The following is a 19,483-nucleotide window of genomic DNA, read 5'->3' as shown; positions in this document are numbered from 1 at the left end:
TGCGCATTCGTGATTCACACAACAAGTCGTCTTTACAACGAACGTTCTATCCCCCATGTCTTCAGTCCTGTCGCTAGAAATCGCGCGCGCCCTCTTCCCATCCCTCACCAAGGACCAGTCGCCCGGACCATCGTCAACAGGATCCATTCATTCATCTATCAACTTCGACGCGAAGTTTCATATCAAAATGAAAGCGTCTGAAAACCTCAACTTCTCGGCTCTGCCCAGCGAGTGCATCGGGTACGTTGCACCGCTACCACATGTCGGTCTAGCCACCTCACAATGGCGACGAAGAGGATGAATTTGGGGTTCGCACGCGTGGAAGGAGGGCTATTGGAGAAAAGGGGGAAGCATAGTATGTGTTGCACTAAAACGCCAAACAAATGCTATTGCTCGCGCCCTGAAAAAGGCAGGAAGAAAAAAATAAAACCACTAACTAAACGTCTAAAATCATACACCACCACAACCATGCCCATCTACCACCGACCCTCCTTTACTGCACATCAAGCACATTCTTCAACTGCACAATCAACTTCCACTCATCCTGACTAACATCGCTCCTAAAGTACTCCTTGAGCGTATCAATACTCTTTCTGCTAATAGCAGAGTAAAGGATGTCGTCTTCCTCCAAGTGGCGACCGTACATGGGCTGGTTGGAGCCTTCGATCTTGACGGCAACGGAAGGCTGGCCTCGCTTGCAGATTTGCATGGGTTTGTGGTCGCGCTCGATGGACGTGCTGTTGAAAGGATTAGTAAGGTGATGTGGGAGGGAGGGAGGGGAAAGGTATGGGACAACTTACACTCTTCCTAGATGGACGAGCTCTTTGGCACCGGTGGTGGCGTTCTTCTTGACGGCGCAGATGGGCGTTGTCATTCGGAGTGCGCCTTCTGTGACATCCACACCGATAATGATGGGATCCTTCTTGTTGAAGACAGCAACGGGCTTGAGTACGCAGGGGAAGACGGCCAACATCTTTGAGTCTTCCTTCCGCTGTTCCTCGAGCTGCTTCATGTGCGCTGTGAACTTGTCGAACAAGTGGTAGATGATGTCGGCTTCGAAGATCTTGACACCGATTTCCTCTGCGTATGCCTTGGCGTCCTTGTCGACTTTAACGTCGAAACACAGCATGACGGCGTATTCCTTGGCCTTTTCTAACATGATACCTGCACGAAGGACGTCCTTTCTGAAGACAGGTCCGATAGAGATGGTGGCGACGGGAATCTTCGATACACGTAGGAACTCAAGGAGAGCTTCGAGTGAACCAAGGGTAGACGCTTGTACGGAGACACCACGACCAGTCTTGGAGACCTTGCTGAGCAAATGGGCTAGATCACCCATGACCTCGTCCATGAGATCCTCCTCGTCGTCATTCGGACCGACGACAAGCAGACGCGAACCTGCGATGGCTTGGTCGAGACCGTCGGCGGCAATCTTGATACCCATGGCAGCTTTGACTTCCTTGTTGTGCACGTATTGCGACTTGACACGCAACTCCTTCATCTCAGCCGGTGTCAACAGCGCTCGAATATTCGTCACTATAGGCTCCGGGTTACCGCATAGCACTATCCGGTCACCCTCGTGAAGGACACCGTTGGACAAGATAACATCGATAGTGGTACCGAGACCTTCGATGACCTTGACTTCAAGCACAGTACACTCAACCTCTGAAAGGTACATGAGGTTGTTAGTCAGACGCTCTTGCGTGAGTCTGACGATGAGCTTGATCATGTCTGGAATACCTTCTCCGGTATGCGCTGATGTTGGGCACACGGAGACGAACTTGGACATGCTCTTGTTTCGGTTGAAGATCTCCGAGTTGAAACCTTGTTCTTGGAGTTGGGTGCGAACAAAGGTCCATCGCTCCTCGAACTCGGACTGAACAGAGGCTTTTTGGAGGCTCAAACTGTCTTCGAAACCGTTGTTATCGATCTTCTTCCAGCCGAACAGACGATCGATCTTGTTGAGAGCGACGATGAAAGGTGTGCGCCTGTCTCGGAGTAGCTTCATCGATTCGATGGTTTGAGGTTCAAGACCGTGCATAATATCAATGACGAGGATAGCAATATTGCAAAGTGAAGAACCACGAGACCGGAGGTTGGTGAAAGACTCGTGACCGGGTGTATCGATGACTAGGAGACCGGGGACATTGAAGACGAATTCGTTGTCCTTGTTAACGACAGCAACCTTCTTCTGGAGTGCCTCGACGGGGAAGTAGGTGGCACCAATTTGTTGAGTGATACCTCCGGCCTCGCCTTCTTGCACATTGGTTTGACGGATCTTGTCGAGCAGCTTCGTTTTACCAGTATCGACGTGACCAAGAATACAGCAAATGGGAGATCGCAGGTTGTCCTTTGACCGCGCGGCAAGAGCCTCCTCGTGAGCCTGCTTCCGTCTTTCGGCGGCGGCAGCTTTACGAGCGGCTTCGGCCCGCTGGGTAGCAGTGCCTTCCTCGTCTTCGGATGAATCGTCTTCGCTGTCGTCTTCGGAATCAGAGTCTGAGCTGGTATCCTTGGACTTGGAGGCGTCGTCTGCTGTAGCCTTCTCCGCTGCCGCCTTCTCTTCCTTGGCCTTCTTCTCGCTTGCTTTGCGCTCTTCTTCCTCGTCGGTATCAACGTCCCAGCTGTCTTTGACTCCCTCCAACTCGTCAGCTTGGGCTTCCCAGTCGTCGGCGGAGTCACCGTCCTCTCCCTTCTTCGCTTCGGCGTCGAGTTTGGCCTTCTCTGCGGCCTCAGCTGCAGCGGCGGCTTGCTCTTCGGCCAGCTTGAGTTCCTCCAGCTTCTTGGCGGCCTCTTCAGCTTCGCGAGCCTCCTTCTCCTGTTGGGTCTCGGCTTGCTTCTTCTTCTTTTTCTTGCGGTCATCGTACACTGGCTTCTTCTTCTTGTCAGCCTCGTCGGCAAGTCCAGCAACCTTTGTGCCACCTTGCTCAAGCAGCTGCTGCAGACGGAGTTCGTTCTTTGCCTTGGCCTCTTTCTGAGCCTTTGTCATGTACTTGCCCTCTTTCTTCAGCTGCTCGATCTTTTCCTTCTCTCGCTGCTTCTTCAGAGCCTTAGCCTCCTCCTTCTTCTTCTGTTCCTCGGCCTCCTGTGCCTCAAGCGCCTCCAGCCTAGCTCTCTCTTCGGCTTCTGCGCGCGCAATCTCTTCCTCCCTCCTCTTGCGCTCTTCCTGTTGTTTTTGAAGGGCAGCTAGCGCAGGGTTGAGCTTCTTCTTCTTGCCGCCAGCAGCGGGGGTGGTGTCTGCGGTAGCGGCTGAGGGTGCAGCGGCGGCTTCAGGCTTGGCTTCGGCAGCCTTCGCGGGTTCGGCTTTGGCAGGACCAGTGGCCTTCTTCTTCGCAGCCTAGCATGCGGTCAGTATATACTCATGCAGTTGACATGGCAGATGCTGCGAACATACCAATTCCTTCTTTCGCTGCTTCTCCTTCTCCTTCTTTTCTTTCTCCTTCTCTGCCTTGGTCTTTACACGAGGGGCATCGTCCGTCTTCTCCTCGACAGGCTCCTCTGCTTTCGCAGCAGCGCCACCCTTGCCCTTCTTCTTGCCGTAGTTTCCAGCAAAGACATCGTCGTCATCGTCGTCGAAGGTTCCTTCTTGGGGTGCCTTGGCGTCGAAGTCGCCATTCGCGCCGTCAACAGGCGGGTCTTCGCCTTCAACTTCGGTGTTGGCGCCCTTCTTGTTCTTCTTCTTGCCGCGCTTCGCAAGCGCCGCCATCAGGCCGCCGCCAGCAGCATCGTCTTCGGCGGCAGCATCCTCAGGCGCGGCATCAGCTGCAGCGGCAGCCTGGGGCGCGACAGACTCGCCGAGCTCGGCTTCCCAGTCGTCGTCCTGCGCCTTCTTGCTGTTCTTCTTCTTGGGCGGCATTGTGTGTGCGGTGGATTACTTGGGGTGTGGGGTGCACTCGACGGGTGGCACTTGTGATTGTGGGAATGCACCGTAGAAATCGCAAGTGCTCAAGCAGGCAGGCGCGCCACACAGTGCAGGCAGGAGCAGGTAAAAGCGGAGCCGAAGGAGAAGGGGTCCCGAGTAAACCAACAAAGGCCTGGACCGCAAAAGAGTGACAGGAAAATGCAAACGCACACGGGCTGCTGCGAAATTCCGTTGGAGTTATCGATTGTTCTGTGTGGCGGCGGGCGGCGAACGGCTAGCTGTGGAGGGGTAGGAGGCGCTCGGACCAATCACTGCCATGGATGCCTGCACGGAATCATCTTCAGACCTTCTGCATGCTCGATGTTGGTAGCATGACGACTCTTGACTCATCTGTTCTATCAAACTTCACTCGTGACCGTGACCGATGACACATGTGATCAAAGGATCAGCGCATGAATGGATGGGTCATGGGAAACGTGTGATGTGTATCCGTATGCGATTCTCCATAGCTATTCTCTCATGCTACAACCCAAATCTACACCCATGTTTTCCCTTCCGACGCAAATAACACTCAAATGACGACAAAACACAAAACGTGTTGCTCCATTTAATCCCAATACATTCAACGCCGTACCAGGGTCTGTAACTCCGACCCAATGAGGGAATGCAATGTCGATATTACAATAGTAGCGATAAAAGCCATGCGCTGAGGCCTGACGTGGCTGTATGGATGACTGACAACGAAACGGTATCTTTTGGCAACACGTAGAGTCGTAAAGCATCAACGAAGCCGTGACAAACTAAAGACACAACGGCTTAGTAGAGCTGGCCGCTGATGAGCAGTGACTCGACAGCTGAGCCGATGAATTGCTTCTTGAGCGTGAGATCGCATCCGAATCTGTGATGATGTTAGTGTTGGTTGTGCAAACAAATGGGGATTGACATACCTTTGCTCTAGTTCGCCCTTGATCTGTTTCTTCGTGACGTTCATGAGATCAGACTTGGATAGAATGTCCTTGATCTCCATCAAGATGGCATCGTCACTTGGCAGGTTCGACATTTCCATGCTGTCCGCACCGTATCCGCTCTGCGCGAGGCTCAATCGTGAATGGTTGTCGTAGCGTGGGAGACCAAGGTGAGATGCAGAGCGAGATGGTGTCATGCCTCCATACTCTGAGCCAGCGACAGATCCGCCTCCGAAAGGCTTCCTGGTGGCGTACGTGTATCCTGAAACCTCGGAGCGGTCGTCCCGGATGGTGTGCTGCTCCCACATCTCCGCCTGGTACTCCTCCCACCTCTTCTTGGGGATGCTGGCAGGATCAAACTTGCCTTCATCTGTGACAAGAACCTTCTGACCCTTTTCACCAACAACGACACGAGTGTTACCCCACGAGAAGTCGTCCATGTACCAGAACGAGTACAAAGGCAGGCCGAAGGCGAAGACAGGTGTTGCAAAGATGTAGATAATCATCCAACCAATCATTTCCCACTTGCGTCGGATGATGAAGATGATAGCCTGCAGACCATAGATGGCACCAAGAAGAATAAACGCAGTGACAGGGACGATGTCGGGGGACCACACCAGCGTGTAGATGAGATAGCCGATGTAGACAACGATGACGGGTTGTACAACCGTGGAGAGAAGATCCATGAACACGATGAAGCGCATACTGAAGCAGCAGAAACCACAGAGCTGCGTGAGCGGAATCAGTTCAATCAGGTTGTGCACAGTAGAGTTGATCCAGCGACGACGTTGAGACATGAAGACGGACCAGCTGTCAGGTGCGACAGTCCAAGCGTGTGCTCGCATCGTGTACTTGGTCTTGTACTTGGGATGGAACTTGAGAAGTAGCGTGGTCAAGAAGCGATCTTCTCCTAGATGCAACAGGTTCTTTGTGTGTAGAGTGTCGACACGAATCTCTTGGTAGGCTTCGACGACCTCCTTGCTGACGAACAGTGGCTTTCCAGACTCGGCAGCGCGAATGCGGTACATGGTGAAACAACCAGGAAGACAAGTGACGGAACCGAACAAGCTCTCGAAAGCCTTGGTCAGGTTGTGGGAGATGAAGTATTCGTACACTTGCATCATGGTAACGAACGAAGACTTGGCGTTGGTAAGAGCGGTTTCACCACAAATAGCAAGGAGGCGGGTATCGTGGAGGAAGGCTGCGACGAATCGAGTGGCGGCGTCAGGTGCGACTTCGGTATCGGCATCAATTTGAAGGAGGAACTCGTAGAAGGTGGGGTTGACTCCAATGATGTTCCGAATCTGATGGTGCATTTCGAGCTCAAGCGGTGTCATGGGGAGGTTGTAGTGCACACGGTTTAGGAATCGCATGAGGATGATCTGCGAGTCACGCTTTCCGCGGTTACCAGGCTTGGAGACTTCCGAAGGCTTGCCAATCTTGACAACGACCAAGAAAGGCACAATGTGACCCTGTACCTCATAGAGACCCGAGTAACATTTGCCCATGTTGTGCTGCTTTTGACCTTCACCCAAACTCTCAAAGCTGAGAGGCTCGGGATCGGTAGCCTCGGGAACACCAAGAATGTCGAGAACGATGCGAGGAGTGGGCTTGTCGTTGCCTTGACCGATAATCATACCATCGCAGACAATGACAAGTAGTTTGCGCTTGTCATCATACTTCATCCTGGCGGCGGAATCGATTGCGCGACGGAGGGATTCTTCGTCTTCGGTGTAGGCAGGCACAGTGCAGATGATGAACTTGTCGATGTTCTCCGGGTCGGTCTTCCGGCTGAACTGAAGGGCCGCAAGGAACTTGAATCCGATGACACTGACCAAGAGAATGGAGATTGCGAGGAGGAAGTACTTGGCGAACAGACATTTGGCCGAGTTTCTGGTGTCCAGATCGCCTACGTAAAACAGGTTGTTCATGCAGGTCTCCATGTTCGCCTTTGTTTGCGCATTCAACTGGAGGTTCTGCCAGTATTTGGTGATGTCTTTACCGGCTTGAACTCGGAAGATGTCCACAACGCTTGGGTCCATAAAATCGGTATCAATGTTCTTGTCATCAGGCTCTTCGCCGACCTTGAACTTGACTTCACGACCACCAGGGATGTAATCCGTGAAATCGTATACACGACCATTCATGTAAGCGATCGAGTTGCCTTTGTTTCCAAGTGTCTTCAGGTATTCGGGGCTGTATCCAACACGACCCTTCATGTAGTTGGCCTTGAGGAACATCTGTTGCTCGAACCACCAATCCCCACGACTGTCGTTTGTGAAGGATCGGAAGTCGTGATATTGCGCGTTGATGTCGGTGGTACTGATGAGGTTGTTCACGGCGGAGTCGGTGTAGTTGGAGTTCTTGTAGTTCAGCTGAACAGCTGGGTTGATTCCCTTTCCTTCCTTGCCCAAGCACAGAGAAGAGACTTGTACGGGGAACAGATTGGTAGCATCCTTTCCAGCATACTTCTCCAGGTTCTTCTGTGGAACGATGCTCGGATAGTGGTGAGGGATGAACTCTCCCAAGTCGTAGACGATACCGCGGATGGCAACGTAGGCCTCGTTTCCATCCTTGCCGTTGAAGGATGTCAGTTCGGCAGAAGAGTAGACGTGTTGTTTCGGGCAGATGACCGCGGGGAAGCCTATCATGAGGAAGATGACGAAGGCACAACTCCACCAAATAATCATGTTAATAGCCAACTTCTCTCGCCATGCCATGCGTACGTCTTTGCGTTTGATACGTCCGATGTACCGAATAGCAAAGTCAGGAATGAGCCATGTCAAGAGGTAGACAATGAACACCCATCTCTTTCGACTGCTTGAGGTGGGAATGGTCTCGACCTCTTGTAGCTTGGCTTCAGCAGCCTTCTCGTCGTCAATAGCCTTGGGCTGTTCCAAGCCGTGGAACATGTCGCCATTCGTGATGCCAGATGGCGCCTCTGAGCGAGCATCGATATCCCTCTGGCCAAAGTAGTTGCCGCTCTTGTCGTCGTAATAAGCACCAGGTGAAGGCGAGAGAAGACCGGCTCGGACGTCCCCGTATGAGCGACCAGCATCGGGAGTAAGCAGATTGTCGTTGGAGTCAGCGGGACCACGGGCGTAAGGAGCGATGTTTGAAACGTTGGCGATTTCGAGCCAGCACTTCTCGCTCAAGAAGACACCAGTGGCACCCACACGAACTTCATTCTCCCGCCACGGCTTGTGATCAAGAACCATTTCAGCCTTCTCCTTGTCGCTTCCAACGATGGCAAGGTCAGTCTGTGCAAGCCCAAGGAACTCGGCAAAAGGCATGAAGATGCTGAAGTCAGCCACCCGAAGACGTTGGCTGATCTCGGCGATGCCCAGAGCCTGAACTTGTTGACGGACGCATTTGCTGTCGAACTGGTTGGCGATCCTTCGGTCATTTGGTTTCAAGCAAAAGACGAAGTAGGCGTTGGCTTTGCGCATTGTCGATTCGATGGTCCTCAATGAGCTGATGAACTGGCCTGCGGCACCAGTCTGCTTCTGAGATTCACCGGGCTTCTTCGTGCCCGAGATGTTACTCTCTGCATCACTAATGGCATCCTCGTCGAATACGTTCAATTGACGTCCGAATCGACCAGTCTTGTCGGCCTTCCGCTTCGCCATGCTGGGTTGGCGTGTAGGTTTGGAGCTGACAGTAGCCTGGACAATGGCTGACTTTTCCTTAGGGTGCGTCATCTTCTGAAGAGCCTCTTGTCCAAAGAGCTGTTGAACGAAGGGAGCCTGGGCGGACTTGAGCAGGTGCATCATGTCGCCAGAGATGAGCTCAGCGTTTTCCTCCAAAAGACCCTCTACACTGTAGTCGATGTCACCAGTGAAGTGGCGAATGGTAAAGGTGGGCGAAGTGTTGGGGGTAGGGAAGTTGCTGCCGGGTTGCACGACTGTCAAGCTTCCAGGAACAATAGCCTGGTGCTTGCCGTCGAAACGCTTGCGAATGGCCTCGAGGAACTGCATGTCAGTCTTGCCACGGCGCATCTGGTCGTCTAGGATGCTCAGAAGACCGTTGCCGGGCTTCATGAGGCCGGTCTTGACAGCCGTGTTGTCGTAGAAGGCCATGGGCGGCAGAGAGATCTCTTCGGCTTCCAGCTCTTGGATTTGCCGTTGGAAGAAGCTCTCTTGGCAGAAAGAGATGAGGGACTCGTTTGCAGTGTTATTGAGGAGTTGGTCCAGCGATGATCCAGTGGCGGCGAAGTTGGCGAATCCTGGGAAGTCGACCATGGAAACGGTGTTTGAAATTTGCTCGGATGGCACTGAGATCCTTGAGTTCATCTGCTCCATGACCCAAGTGACGAGGAGCGAGTACAGAGAACGGGCAAGCTCATCTGCATTGGCTCGGGCACCCTTGGGGTCCAACATGACGGTGACGCGCTCGCGGTATAGAGTCTTGGACTTGTACCGTAAGCTTTGCTCCAGATCGGATATGGCAACGCCTAGGAACTGGGCAATGGGTACTAGAGACTCCTGGTTCTTGACAACCGTAATGGACTCTCCACCTTCGTGGGAGTAGCCACCGCTCTCGTCAGGCGCAGGAGTGGTGTTTTGGCCCATCTCGAACTCGAGCTGACCAATGTGCATGATGGTAGCCATGATCTCGCAGATGCCTGCAATGCTCTCTTTGCCAAATTCTAGCCTCCGGAGGGCGGCCTTGAAATCAGCGAAGCCCTTGGAGTCATCGATGCCGACCTTGAGCTGTGTGGGATGTCCGAGATAGCGCCATCTCTTGTTGGAGCCGAGCGAGGTGCGGTTGCCTGCACCCTCTCCACCTACTGCGTCAAGGAACAGGTGCTTCTTCTCGTTGATACTGGTGCCGGCGAGGAGATAGTAGAGGACATGGTAGGTGCGCTCTCCTGTCGGCACGGAAGCGATGCGGCTGCGCTCGAGGCGGTGGGCGAGGAATTGGGCGCCAAGCAGGGTGGCGTTGTTCGCGGTCGTGGTATTATACTGGAGCTCTAATAAGAGACCAGATTTGGAGGCTTGCGGGGTCGTGAGGGACTTGGTTGTGGTGAAGGCGTCGAAGACAAAGTTGGCATGTTCAATCTTCTTGGAGAGAGGTGTCTGGGAGAATGACATGAAGGACCTCAGCATGTGTCCGCGGATGGTCGTCTTTCCGGAGCCAGACTCGCCACTGGAACATGTTAGAGATGTCAGAGAGAGGAAGTTCGGGTACTCACAGGAAGACAATGGCTTGGTCCTCGGAGCGGTGTCCCAGGCGCGTGTAGGCCCTGTGCGAGAGGTCCTCGGCGGCCTGGTGGGCGCTTCCCTCTTTGCCGCCATCTACACCGAGACTCGCGTCTGTGCATGTGTTGATGGCGACAATGCCCTGGGAGGAGAGAGCGGCAATGGGCAGGTGTGCGTGGTACCGGCTGGCGAGGGCCGAAGTCAAGCCCGTGTCGTTCTGCTGGTGCTGGGGCAGCGAAGGCAGCGAGGGGTTCTGCAGCGGGTTGGAAGCCATGGTGGGCAGCCGCGTCCCCGTGGGAGCGAGTGAGAGACCGAGGGGTCAGGCAGGCGCGGTCGGCGGTCGGATGGCAACTGCGCGTCGTGGAGACTCTTCAATGTTGTTGGTGTTGCGTCCGCAGGGCTGTTGGCAGGACAGGCGGAACAAGAAAAACACGCGGCGGGAATAATTACAATCAGCGAATGTGGAAAGGGTGTACAAACGAAGGTAAAGGATGCCAAAGCCAAAGCCGTTGAGTTGCGTTGCAAAGGGGCCGGCACGGTATGCTGTCTAACTCTACTCTGGACCAGACGGAGCGCTGGAGAGCATGGGGCTACGATGCTTCTAGCTCAGCTTCGCCCGCCGCCGCACCAGCCGCCTTTTGGCGTGTGTTGACTGGGAGACCCAGCGATCACGAAAAGGGGGCGCAAAAATAGAATAGAATACGCTGAACAGCCCTATTGCCTCGCATCCCCGTTGCGGCTCCACTCGCCTGCTTATTGATGCGACGAAAAGGTCGTGAGAGATGTCGACCATCGCAGCACGTCGGATGGCACCGCGACACGGCGTGACCCCGAGAAGCACGTCTGCACGATACTGTCCTCACGTTGCACCTGTTTCTCCAGGCGAAGACGTGCATCTGGGACCCGGAGACGCATGGCAGAGAACCACTACCAGACATGCGTGCTAGCGGTCGCCCCCCGGGAACGATCATCGCTGCACGCTTCAATGCACTAACCGTCGAAACCGTATCGATTGCGCGGCGACGGAGCATGCCCATGCCGCCAACTGCTCTCGATAATTTTTTGTCGCTCGACAGCCGTCAGCCGACGTTTCTTTTGCTCGCCCGAAGACGTTGGGCCAGCCGGCGTGGAGGCCCACTGCTCTAGACAGCGGGAGGCTGTGTGCGTGACTTCACGATAAAGTAGACCCTTGGGTAGCGCCCGCGATGGAGAGACAAGGATTGATTTTGTCGGTCCCAACGAGGGGCGCGCTTTGACGTCAGGTCGAGATCTGAAATTGTCCCGGCGTGATTCGGTCGTGTTGAAACCATGGAGCCAAAGACAAATGAGAGCTAGATGAAAGGGCGTGAGGTGGATATTGGGATGTGCCTGCAGTGCGCGCCATGTTACAAGCATCAGACGTCGGGCGCCATCTCCGCAGACCCAGATGCGCCGTCGAGTTTGCTCTTATCGATTAGATGGCGATGGCCGTCATGGAGTGAGAGGAATTCTCCGACTATTGCTTGTTCACACCATATGGTGCGTGGAAATATCGACGACATGAGTAAATCGGGCTAAAAATAGGGGCTGGCATCGCATCCACGCCACCCGCTCGTATCACAGGCCCATGGGACGGTGCCGCAGCTGGTAGTGGCCACGAAAACCAAGACTCGCCATCCATGTCCGGCTGGTGTTGATGCATTGAGCTGCCTCGCCCCGGCCTTAGTCACACTACTAACCCTGTCTAACCATACGCCGCCATGCCCCATGCAGCTGGCCGGGAATGCGTCTCGCCCTGAGCCAACAAACATCACTGCTGCTCGGTCTGCGTTCCACGAGGCCTCTCTTGCTGTCTGCATTTTGTTCTTCTCCATACAATCGTTTAATCCGTCCACTCGCTTGGCCCTTTGCTCCGTCGCCGTGTAATAGTTGCATCTACACGCGACCCGTACCGCTCTCGCCCAGACACTTACCTCTGGGAAGACAAGACAGCTGCAGTCAACACGCGGTTACCCTCCACCTACCCTCGCTATAGTAACGGTACTCGCATCCACGGAAGGGGCGACCCGCCTCAGCCCGCAACCATGAGTTTTGTCAACAACTCCCGCATGTCCGTCTACTCGACGGCATCCGCCTCGGCATCGCGCCCAGGCAATTCGCCCTCGCAGACATCCACCACGACGCTGCTCAACACGCTCAATTCCGCCTACAAGAACGGCCGCTCGTACAACCTCGAGGCCAGCACCAGTCTGGTCGTCAATACATGGGTCAATGCCAAGAGCATTATCGACGACCGCATTGGTGGCACCGTCGACCTCGAGCTGGGGCGAAAGGCATGGGAACATGCCCGCCGGAGAGCTGAGGACGGCTGCATAGTCCTTGCGTATGTATTCAACTTCATTGCGTCCACCATCATCCACTGACCCGCGCAGTTCGCTGCACGACTCGAGCCCCTCGCTCTTCTCGCCCTTTGTCTCCAGCCTGCCTCTGTCCCTCCCGGGCAACTTCTATACTGCACTCGAAGCCCTCAAGGCCTTTACCCACTGCGTAACTCCGGAGAACCCCTCCACCCCCCGCTACTCGGCCCTGGCTGCCGTCTTCACCATCAACCTTGCTGGCGGTGTCGTCGGAGCTGAGATCAAGCTGTCCACCTCCGGCCTGGATGTCCAGCAAGGCTTGCTCCAAGTCCCTGGCAAGAGTGGCACACGCGCTTTCGATGTCTTCTACTACCTCAACTCGAGCTCGGCTTCCCGGCAGGAGAGGGAGTACTTGGACATCCAGTCCCTCGACCACTACGCTCTTCTACGACGATCCGGAACATACGATCCTCCCAGCTACCTTCCCGATGCTGACGACGCCGCTGCTGCCGAAGACTTCCGCGCCAACCTCAAGGCAATTGGCATCAAGGGCCAAAAGCTGACCAGACTTATCAGCTGTCTGACTGGACTGCTGAAGCTCGGCAACACACTCGACTACTTCATGGACGAAGAATCTCTTGCTTCAGTGTGCGAAGACGTAGAGAACCTCATGGACCTGCCTGAAGACACTCTCCGCCAGAAGCTCGGCTCAAATGAGCGCGAGGTTGCCATTGGTGGCATCTACGAAGCCATCGTCGACTTTGTCGTCTCTCACGCAAATAACGCAATCAAGGAGGACATCCAGCGCGCCAAGTCTGGTTATGCCATGGACGACAGTGAGGGCAGCGGCATGATGACACCCAACGAATCAGAGGATGGAGACATTGTCAATATTACTGTTGTCGAAATCCCCAGCCGTACTCTCGGAAAAGCGATTGCTCTGCGTACTGTCTTCGACGACAGCGAAGGCATCAACGCCGAGATGCGCGACGATGGTGTTCAGGTGCCGCCTGTCAGCAATTCTGTCCTTGAGGGCATGCGCGAGGCCATGCAGAGCTGCGCAGCAGACCTCGGCATCAACGGGGCTGCTCTTCGCGAGAAGGAAGCCGACCTAGAAAAGCGCGAGGCTGTGTTGGAAAAGCTCGCTCTTGAGATCCCCGATGAGGACAACTTTGTGAAGAAGGTCCTGAACCCGGTACCCAGCAGCGGCATCGTCCTGGGCAAATATGGCCGTTTCGACCTACCCATGACAGTAGCCAGTAGCAGAGTCTGGTTCCAACTGGCAATCCACCCCACCGATGTCATCCCCACCTCGCTGAACCAGGACCTCAATTCCACCTGGCAGGCTGGCGTAGTCTCTCGACAACTTCGCGAGTGGCGACTGCCCGAGTGGGCCAACCGTCGTAACCGCAACCTCGACTTCACTGCCGATTTCGATCATCATGAGTTCTACGACCGATACGCTCCGTTGGGCTGCATGGACGGTCAAGAAGGCATCCAAAACTGGACCTTGCAGCGCGGCTGGAGTAACGGCGAAGTCATGGTCGGCAAAGAACGTGTATGGGTCAAGGAGGGCACATGGTGGGAGGCAGAGTCGCAGCTCGACCTGAAGACGCATGAGATGGGTGGTTCTCCGAATATGATGGGTGGCATGATGGGAGCTGGTGGCATGGACAACGGATACTCCACGCCGCTCCCGCCTACAGCAAGCGCATTCTTCCCACCTCTTCCGGATATGTCTGCGGCCCCCCAGAACCCTTTCCAGAGTTCCACAAGTCTGGCCGTGCCAGGTGCAGCAGATGCAAAATCAATCGCCCCTACCACGCGCACCCTCCCGACAGCGGGACCTGGTGATTACGGTCTCGGAGGCAAGGGCGACGAGAACAAAGGTGTTAGTTACTACGACATGGAGTCTGGTGGCAACGCCGTCGTCACGGAAACCCCGCTCACTGGTACTCGTAGGATGTGGGTTGGCTTCGTCTGGGCCCTCACCTTCTGGATCCCTTCACCGCTCCTCAAGTGGATTGGGCGCATGAAGCGACCTGATGTCCGCATGGCATGGCGAGAGAAGTTCGTCCTGGTCCTACTCATCGTGTTGCTCAACGCCGCCATCGTCTTCTACATTGTCGCTTTCGGTAAACTCTTGTGCCCAAACAAGGACAAGGTCTGGAATCAGAAAGAAGTGTCACAGCATCAAGGCGAGGACGACTACTTTGTCAGCCATCGTGGTGTCGTATACGACTTAACCTCCTTTTGGAAAAAGCAGCACAGTGACTCTAATACCGAGGCTACCCGGGATCGAATGATGGAAATGGCTGGTGCCAACATGGACCCATACGTCGTTCCTCCGCTATACATCGCTTGCCCCAATCTGATCAAAGACACGCCTCAAAACCGGGTGTTGCAGCTGACACTCAACCAATCCACCGCTGAGAACCTCAACGCAATCGCTGTCCACGGATCTGGCTCGAGGACAAACATGCCAGATAGCGCCGCCCTGAAGAGCGAGACCTGGTACCCTGACGTCTTTCTCCCCGCTATGAAGGAATTCAAAAAGGGACCCCTCGTCTGGGAAGAGAAGACGATCAAAGATGAAGGTGAAGATCTGAATCACATGTGGTTCAGACTTGACAACAGGGTTTATGACTTGACTGACTACTTCGCCACGATCGACTACATGCGGGACCAGGACCAATACAACTTCCTCGATGCCAAGCTGATTGACATGGTAAAGAGCAACGCCGGTTCCAACCTCAAGGAAGACTTCAGCAACAACCTCAACAACAATGCGCAACAATTCAACAAGCAATGTCTTGACAATTTGTTCTACGTTGGCGAAGTCGACTTCCGTAAGACAGCCAAGTGCCAGGTCAACGACTATATCCTACTTGCTGTCACGATCATTCTCTGCTCGGTCATTGTCATCAAGTTCTTGGCTGCGCTTCAACTAGGTTCTCGCAAACGCCCGGCAAACCAGGATAAGTTTGTCATCTGTCAGGTGCCAGCCTATACTGAGGGTGAGGATTCGATCCGAAAGAGTTTGGACTCTTTGACTGCCCTCTCATACGACAACAAGCGAAAACTCATCTGTGTCATTTGCGACGGAATGATTGTTGGTGGCGGTAACGATCGTCCTACGCCCAAGATTGTACTCGACATCCTCGGTGTTGACCCCAAGGTCGACCCTCCTGCCCTTCCATTCTGGTCGGTCGGCGAGGGAAGCCAGCAGCTCAACTACGGAAAGGTCTATTCTGGTCTGTACGAATTCGAAGGCAATGTTGTACCATACCTTGTCGTCGTCAAGATGGGTAAGGAGTCGGAACAGCACAAGTCTAAGCCAGGTAACCGAGGAAAGCGCGACTCCCAAATTCTGCTCATGAGCTTCCTCAACCGCGTCCACCACCGCTCGGCCATGAACCCCTTGGAGCTGGAAATGTTTCACCAGGTCAACAACATCATTGGTGTTGACCCGGAACTATACGAGTATTTGCTCATGATCGACGCCGACACTATGGTCAAGCCCGATGCTCTTAACCGTCTCGTAGCAGCGTGTGCCCACGACTCGAAGATTGCCGGTATCTGCGGTGAGACAAGCTTGGAAAACGAAGACAGGTCATGGTGGACTATGATCCAGGTCTACGAGTACTACATTTCACATCATCTGTCCAAGGCCTTTGAGAGTTTGTTCGGCAGTGTTACCTGTTTGCCCGGATGGTAAGTACCCAACCCTACCTGCATTATATGGTGCTAATTCGTACTAGTTTCACCATGTACCGCCTACGCACAGCCGACAAGGGCAAGCCTCTCATCATCTCGGACAAGATTATCAAGGACTACGCCGACTGTGTTGTTGACACTCTGCACAAGAAGAATCTCCTCTCGCTCGGTGAGGATCGTTACCTGACGACTCTGATGACGAAGCATTTCCCCGCCATGTCGTACAAGTTCATTCCCGATGCGTACGCTCTCACAGCCGCCCCCGACACGTGGAGCATTCTGCTCTCCCAGAGACGTCGATGGATCAACTCAACCATCCACAACTTGGCCGAACTCGTCTTCCTGAAGGATCTCTGTGGTTTCTGTTGTTTCTCGATGCGATTCGTCGTCTTCATCGATCTCTTCGGTACTCTCGTCCTGCCATCCATCTGCGCATACCTGGTATACCTCGTCTACACCGTCTCGACTGGCAAAGGTCAATTCCCCATGTTCTCCATCATCATGTTGGCGGCAGTGTACGGTCTTCAGGCGTTCATCTTCATCATCAAGCGACAATGGCAGCATGTGGGATGGATGATCATCTACCTCCTGGCCTTCCCTATCTACTCACTCGCACTTCCGATGTATTCTTTCTGGTACATGGACGACTTCTCGTGGGGTAACACGCGTGTCGTCATCGGCGAGCAAGGCACGAAGCAGGTTCTCACCACGGATGATGAGGGCTTTGACCCCAAGTCGATTCCTATGATGCGCTGGGACGAGTACGCCGAGCGCAACGAGCTTCCCGGTCGTCGCGGTCTCCCAGGCATGGCCACTGAGAAGGGTGGCTTCAATGCGTACGAAGACGAAGCATACGAGATGAACGACATGCAATCCGTCTATTCGTCTGTCAAGCCTGCATCTACCGTCATGTCCAACATGCAGCACATCTCGCACATGCCACCGCAATCGCCTGGGCCATACCAGGGCATGCAAACCCGTCAATCGACATACTCGAACATGTCGCGGTACCAAGACAACCCACACCAAAGTCGCGTCATGTCGATGAGTAACATGAGTGACATGTACAATGGCAACAACACTTCACCGTACGGTCAACGCCAGAGCATGGGTGGCTTCCAGAGCTCAGATAACCTGATGGCCTCGTCCACACCACCAATCCGTGGACGCAGCCCTCTCAGCTATGGCGCCAGCATGTCACGACCTGGTAGCACGACCAACTTCCAGAGCATGATGAACGGCCCGACGGATAGCCAAATCATCGAGACGGTTCAAGCCTGCCTCAAGGACGCGGACCTGGACAAGGTCACGCGCAAGCAAATCATCGCACTTGCTGAGCAAAGACTACAAATGCAGCTCACTGGCGAGAGGAAGATCTTCCTCACGCAAGCCATTGACCACGAGCTTGCCAACATGATGTAAGAAGGAGAAGAAGATTGAGAATTGATTGCATTTAGCGGTGTTGTTTGTACATGTCTGCACGGCAGTAACGCCATTTTCGTCTTTCCCTTGGAAGAAAACATGTATTTTTTTGCATCTGGCGCACGATTAAATGGGAAAACTCGGGTGTTCTGGGAATCTGGGTTGTACTTACATCGCTCTTTTGAAGTGGTGGTAATACGGAGTTGTTGCATATATCTAGTGGAATTGAAGATCATAACATGAAGCTTGTTCTTTTGCACTTGCAGTGATGTTGAACAGATGTGGTTGTTAGAGTAGAGCTCAGCGAACAGTCCATTCATGTGAGGCATGGGAATCGCAGGCGGTGGATGCATGACTAGCGTCAGGTAGCTACGTACCCCAGCCCAGCAGGCGCGGCCAGAGCTCCGCCATCCCGACATTCCCCAACCAGCACCCCCGAGTCTCACACGACGTACCCAACTGTCCCCTTCTTGGCCTCTCCGAACCCATAGACTCGACCCAATTCCAACCGCAACCATGGCGCCGAACCGCATCGAGCAAGACGAAATCGAAAAGTACTGGGAGATATTCAGTTCGCTCAGCGGCGGCGGCACCCACCTAGACGGCGCGCAAGCCGCACCCGTGCTCAAGAACTCACATTTGCGCGATGACCAGCTGGAGAGGGTGTGGGACTTGGCCGACGTGGACAATGACGGCAAGCTCGACTTTGAGGAGTTCTGTGTCGCCATGCGCCTGATCTTTGACCTGATCAACGGGGTATGTCTGTCTGCATGGGCGATGAAGGAGATACAGGATTGACCAGCATGCCATAGATATCCATGGACGTACCAAAAGCGCTGCCCGACTGGCTCGTCCCCGAATCGAAAGCCCACCTCGTCCAAGCCGGCCGCGCCCTCTCCGGCTCGCAACCCGCCTACGAAACCGTCGAAGACGATGACGACACGCCCGGCCTGCGCGACGGCTTCGACTGGTACATGTCGCCGTCAGACAAAGCGAAATACGAAGAAATCTACACAGCCAACCGCGACGGCCACGGCAACATAACCTTTGACAGTCTGTCCGGCCTCTTCGACAGCCTAGACAACGTGCCCGACTCAGACGTGCGCTTTGCCTGGAACCTCGTCAACCCCAAAGCGCGAGAAAGCGTCGGCAAAGACGCCGCCCTCGCCTTCCTCCACATCCTCAACCAACGCAGCGAAGGCTTCCGCGTCCCCCGCAGCGTACCCCCAAGCCTACGCGCCAGTTTCGAAAAAGCGCACATAGACTACGACATCGAATCAAACGCAAACTCGCGCTGGGCAGCCACCCGCGACGAAAACACCGCTACAGGCCGCAAAGCCAAGTTCGGCGACGCATACCTCACGCGCCTGGGCGTCGGCGACCGCGCAGCCAACTACGGCGCGCGCGGCGGCAAAGGCACGGATTTCGGGGGCCGCACAACAGAAGACTGGGAGGAAGTGCGCTTGAAGAAGCAGCTGCGCGAGCTGGAACAGAAGATTGCGGATGTGGAGAAGGAGGCGGAGAATAGGCGGCATGGAAGGAGTAAGGATAGTAAGCCGGCGCTTGTGAAGCGTGAACTGGAGCTTCTGCTTGATTATAAGCGGAATGTGCTCAAGGAGTTGGATAATGATGAGGGGGGTGCGGTTAAGGGGTTGGGCGGTATTAGAGAGGAGATTGAGACGGTGAGGGAACAGGTTGAGGGGTTGCAGGGGCATTTGGAGAGTAGGAAGGGGGTGTTGGAGGATTTGAGGAGGCAGATTGATGATGAGAAGGCGGGGTAGGGTGGTGGGAGATGGGGAGGGTGAGGTTGAGGGTGTATATAGATATTGTGGATATTGTTAGAGCTGGTTAATCAGCAATGAGATTTTGGAACATGAAATTGAAGCTCTCTGAGCACTGTGACGTGCCAGTATGATGCGACAATATCTATCATCTCAACAGACCAGTCATGCTATGATATCGACTCCTACATAAGGATGCCTT

General features: G+C 54.4%; 4 protein-coding genes across 4 annotated transcripts; 2 read left to right on the top strand and 2 right to left on the bottom strand.

Moving 5' to 3' along the window:
• Positions 1 to 493: 493 nt before the first annotated feature.
• Positions 494 to 3,853, bottom strand: J4E85_011525 (uncharacterized protein; the record flags this gene model as incomplete). Its single annotated transcript, XM_051475727.1, has 3 exons — positions 494 to 737; positions 801 to 3,334; positions 3,392 to 3,853. 3 exons carry the CDS (start codon positions 3,851 to 3,853, stop codon positions 494 to 496), a joined length of 3,240 nt encoding a protein of 1,079 aa, XP_051320503.1.
• Positions 3,854 to 4,675: 822 nt separating this feature from the next.
• J4E85_011524 (uncharacterized protein) lies at positions 4,676 to 10,299 on the bottom strand (the record flags this gene model as incomplete). The annotated part of the gene is made up of 3 exons (XM_051475726.1): positions 4,676 to 4,757; positions 4,807 to 9,972; positions 10,019 to 10,299. 3 exons carry the CDS (start codon positions 10,297 to 10,299, stop codon positions 4,676 to 4,678), a joined length of 5,529 nt encoding a protein of 1,842 aa, XP_051320502.1.
• Positions 10,300 to 12,088: 1,789 nt separating this feature from the next.
• Positions 12,089 to 17,500, top strand: J4E85_011523 (uncharacterized protein; the record flags this gene model as incomplete). Its single annotated transcript, XM_051475725.1, has 3 exons — positions 12,089 to 12,387; positions 12,437 to 16,075; positions 16,123 to 17,500. 3 exons carry the CDS (start codon positions 12,089 to 12,091, stop codon positions 17,498 to 17,500), a joined length of 5,316 nt encoding a protein of 1,771 aa, XP_051320501.1.
• A 516-nt stretch (positions 17,501 to 18,016) lies between these two features.
• END3 (endocytosis defective- protein) lies at positions 18,017 to 19,281 on the top strand (the record flags this gene model as incomplete). The annotated part of the gene is made up of 2 exons (XM_051475724.1): positions 18,017 to 18,256; positions 18,313 to 19,281. The coding sequence occupies 2 exons, from the start codon at positions 18,017 to 18,019 to the stop codon at positions 19,279 to 19,281; spliced, it is 1,209 nt and encodes a 402-aa protein (XP_051320500.1).
• Positions 19,282 to 19,483: the final 202 nt, after the last annotated feature.

This window comes from Alternaria conjuncta (genome assembly GCF_024043145.1).
Source record: "Alternaria conjuncta strain BMP 0040 chromosome Unknown scaffold_36, whole genome shotgun sequence".
NCBI lineage: Eukaryota > Fungi > Ascomycota > Dothideomycetes > Pleosporales > Pleosporaceae > Alternaria > Alternaria conjuncta.
Note: the sequence above shows the minus strand (reverse complement) of the source record. Positions and strands in the feature narration are given on the sequence as shown.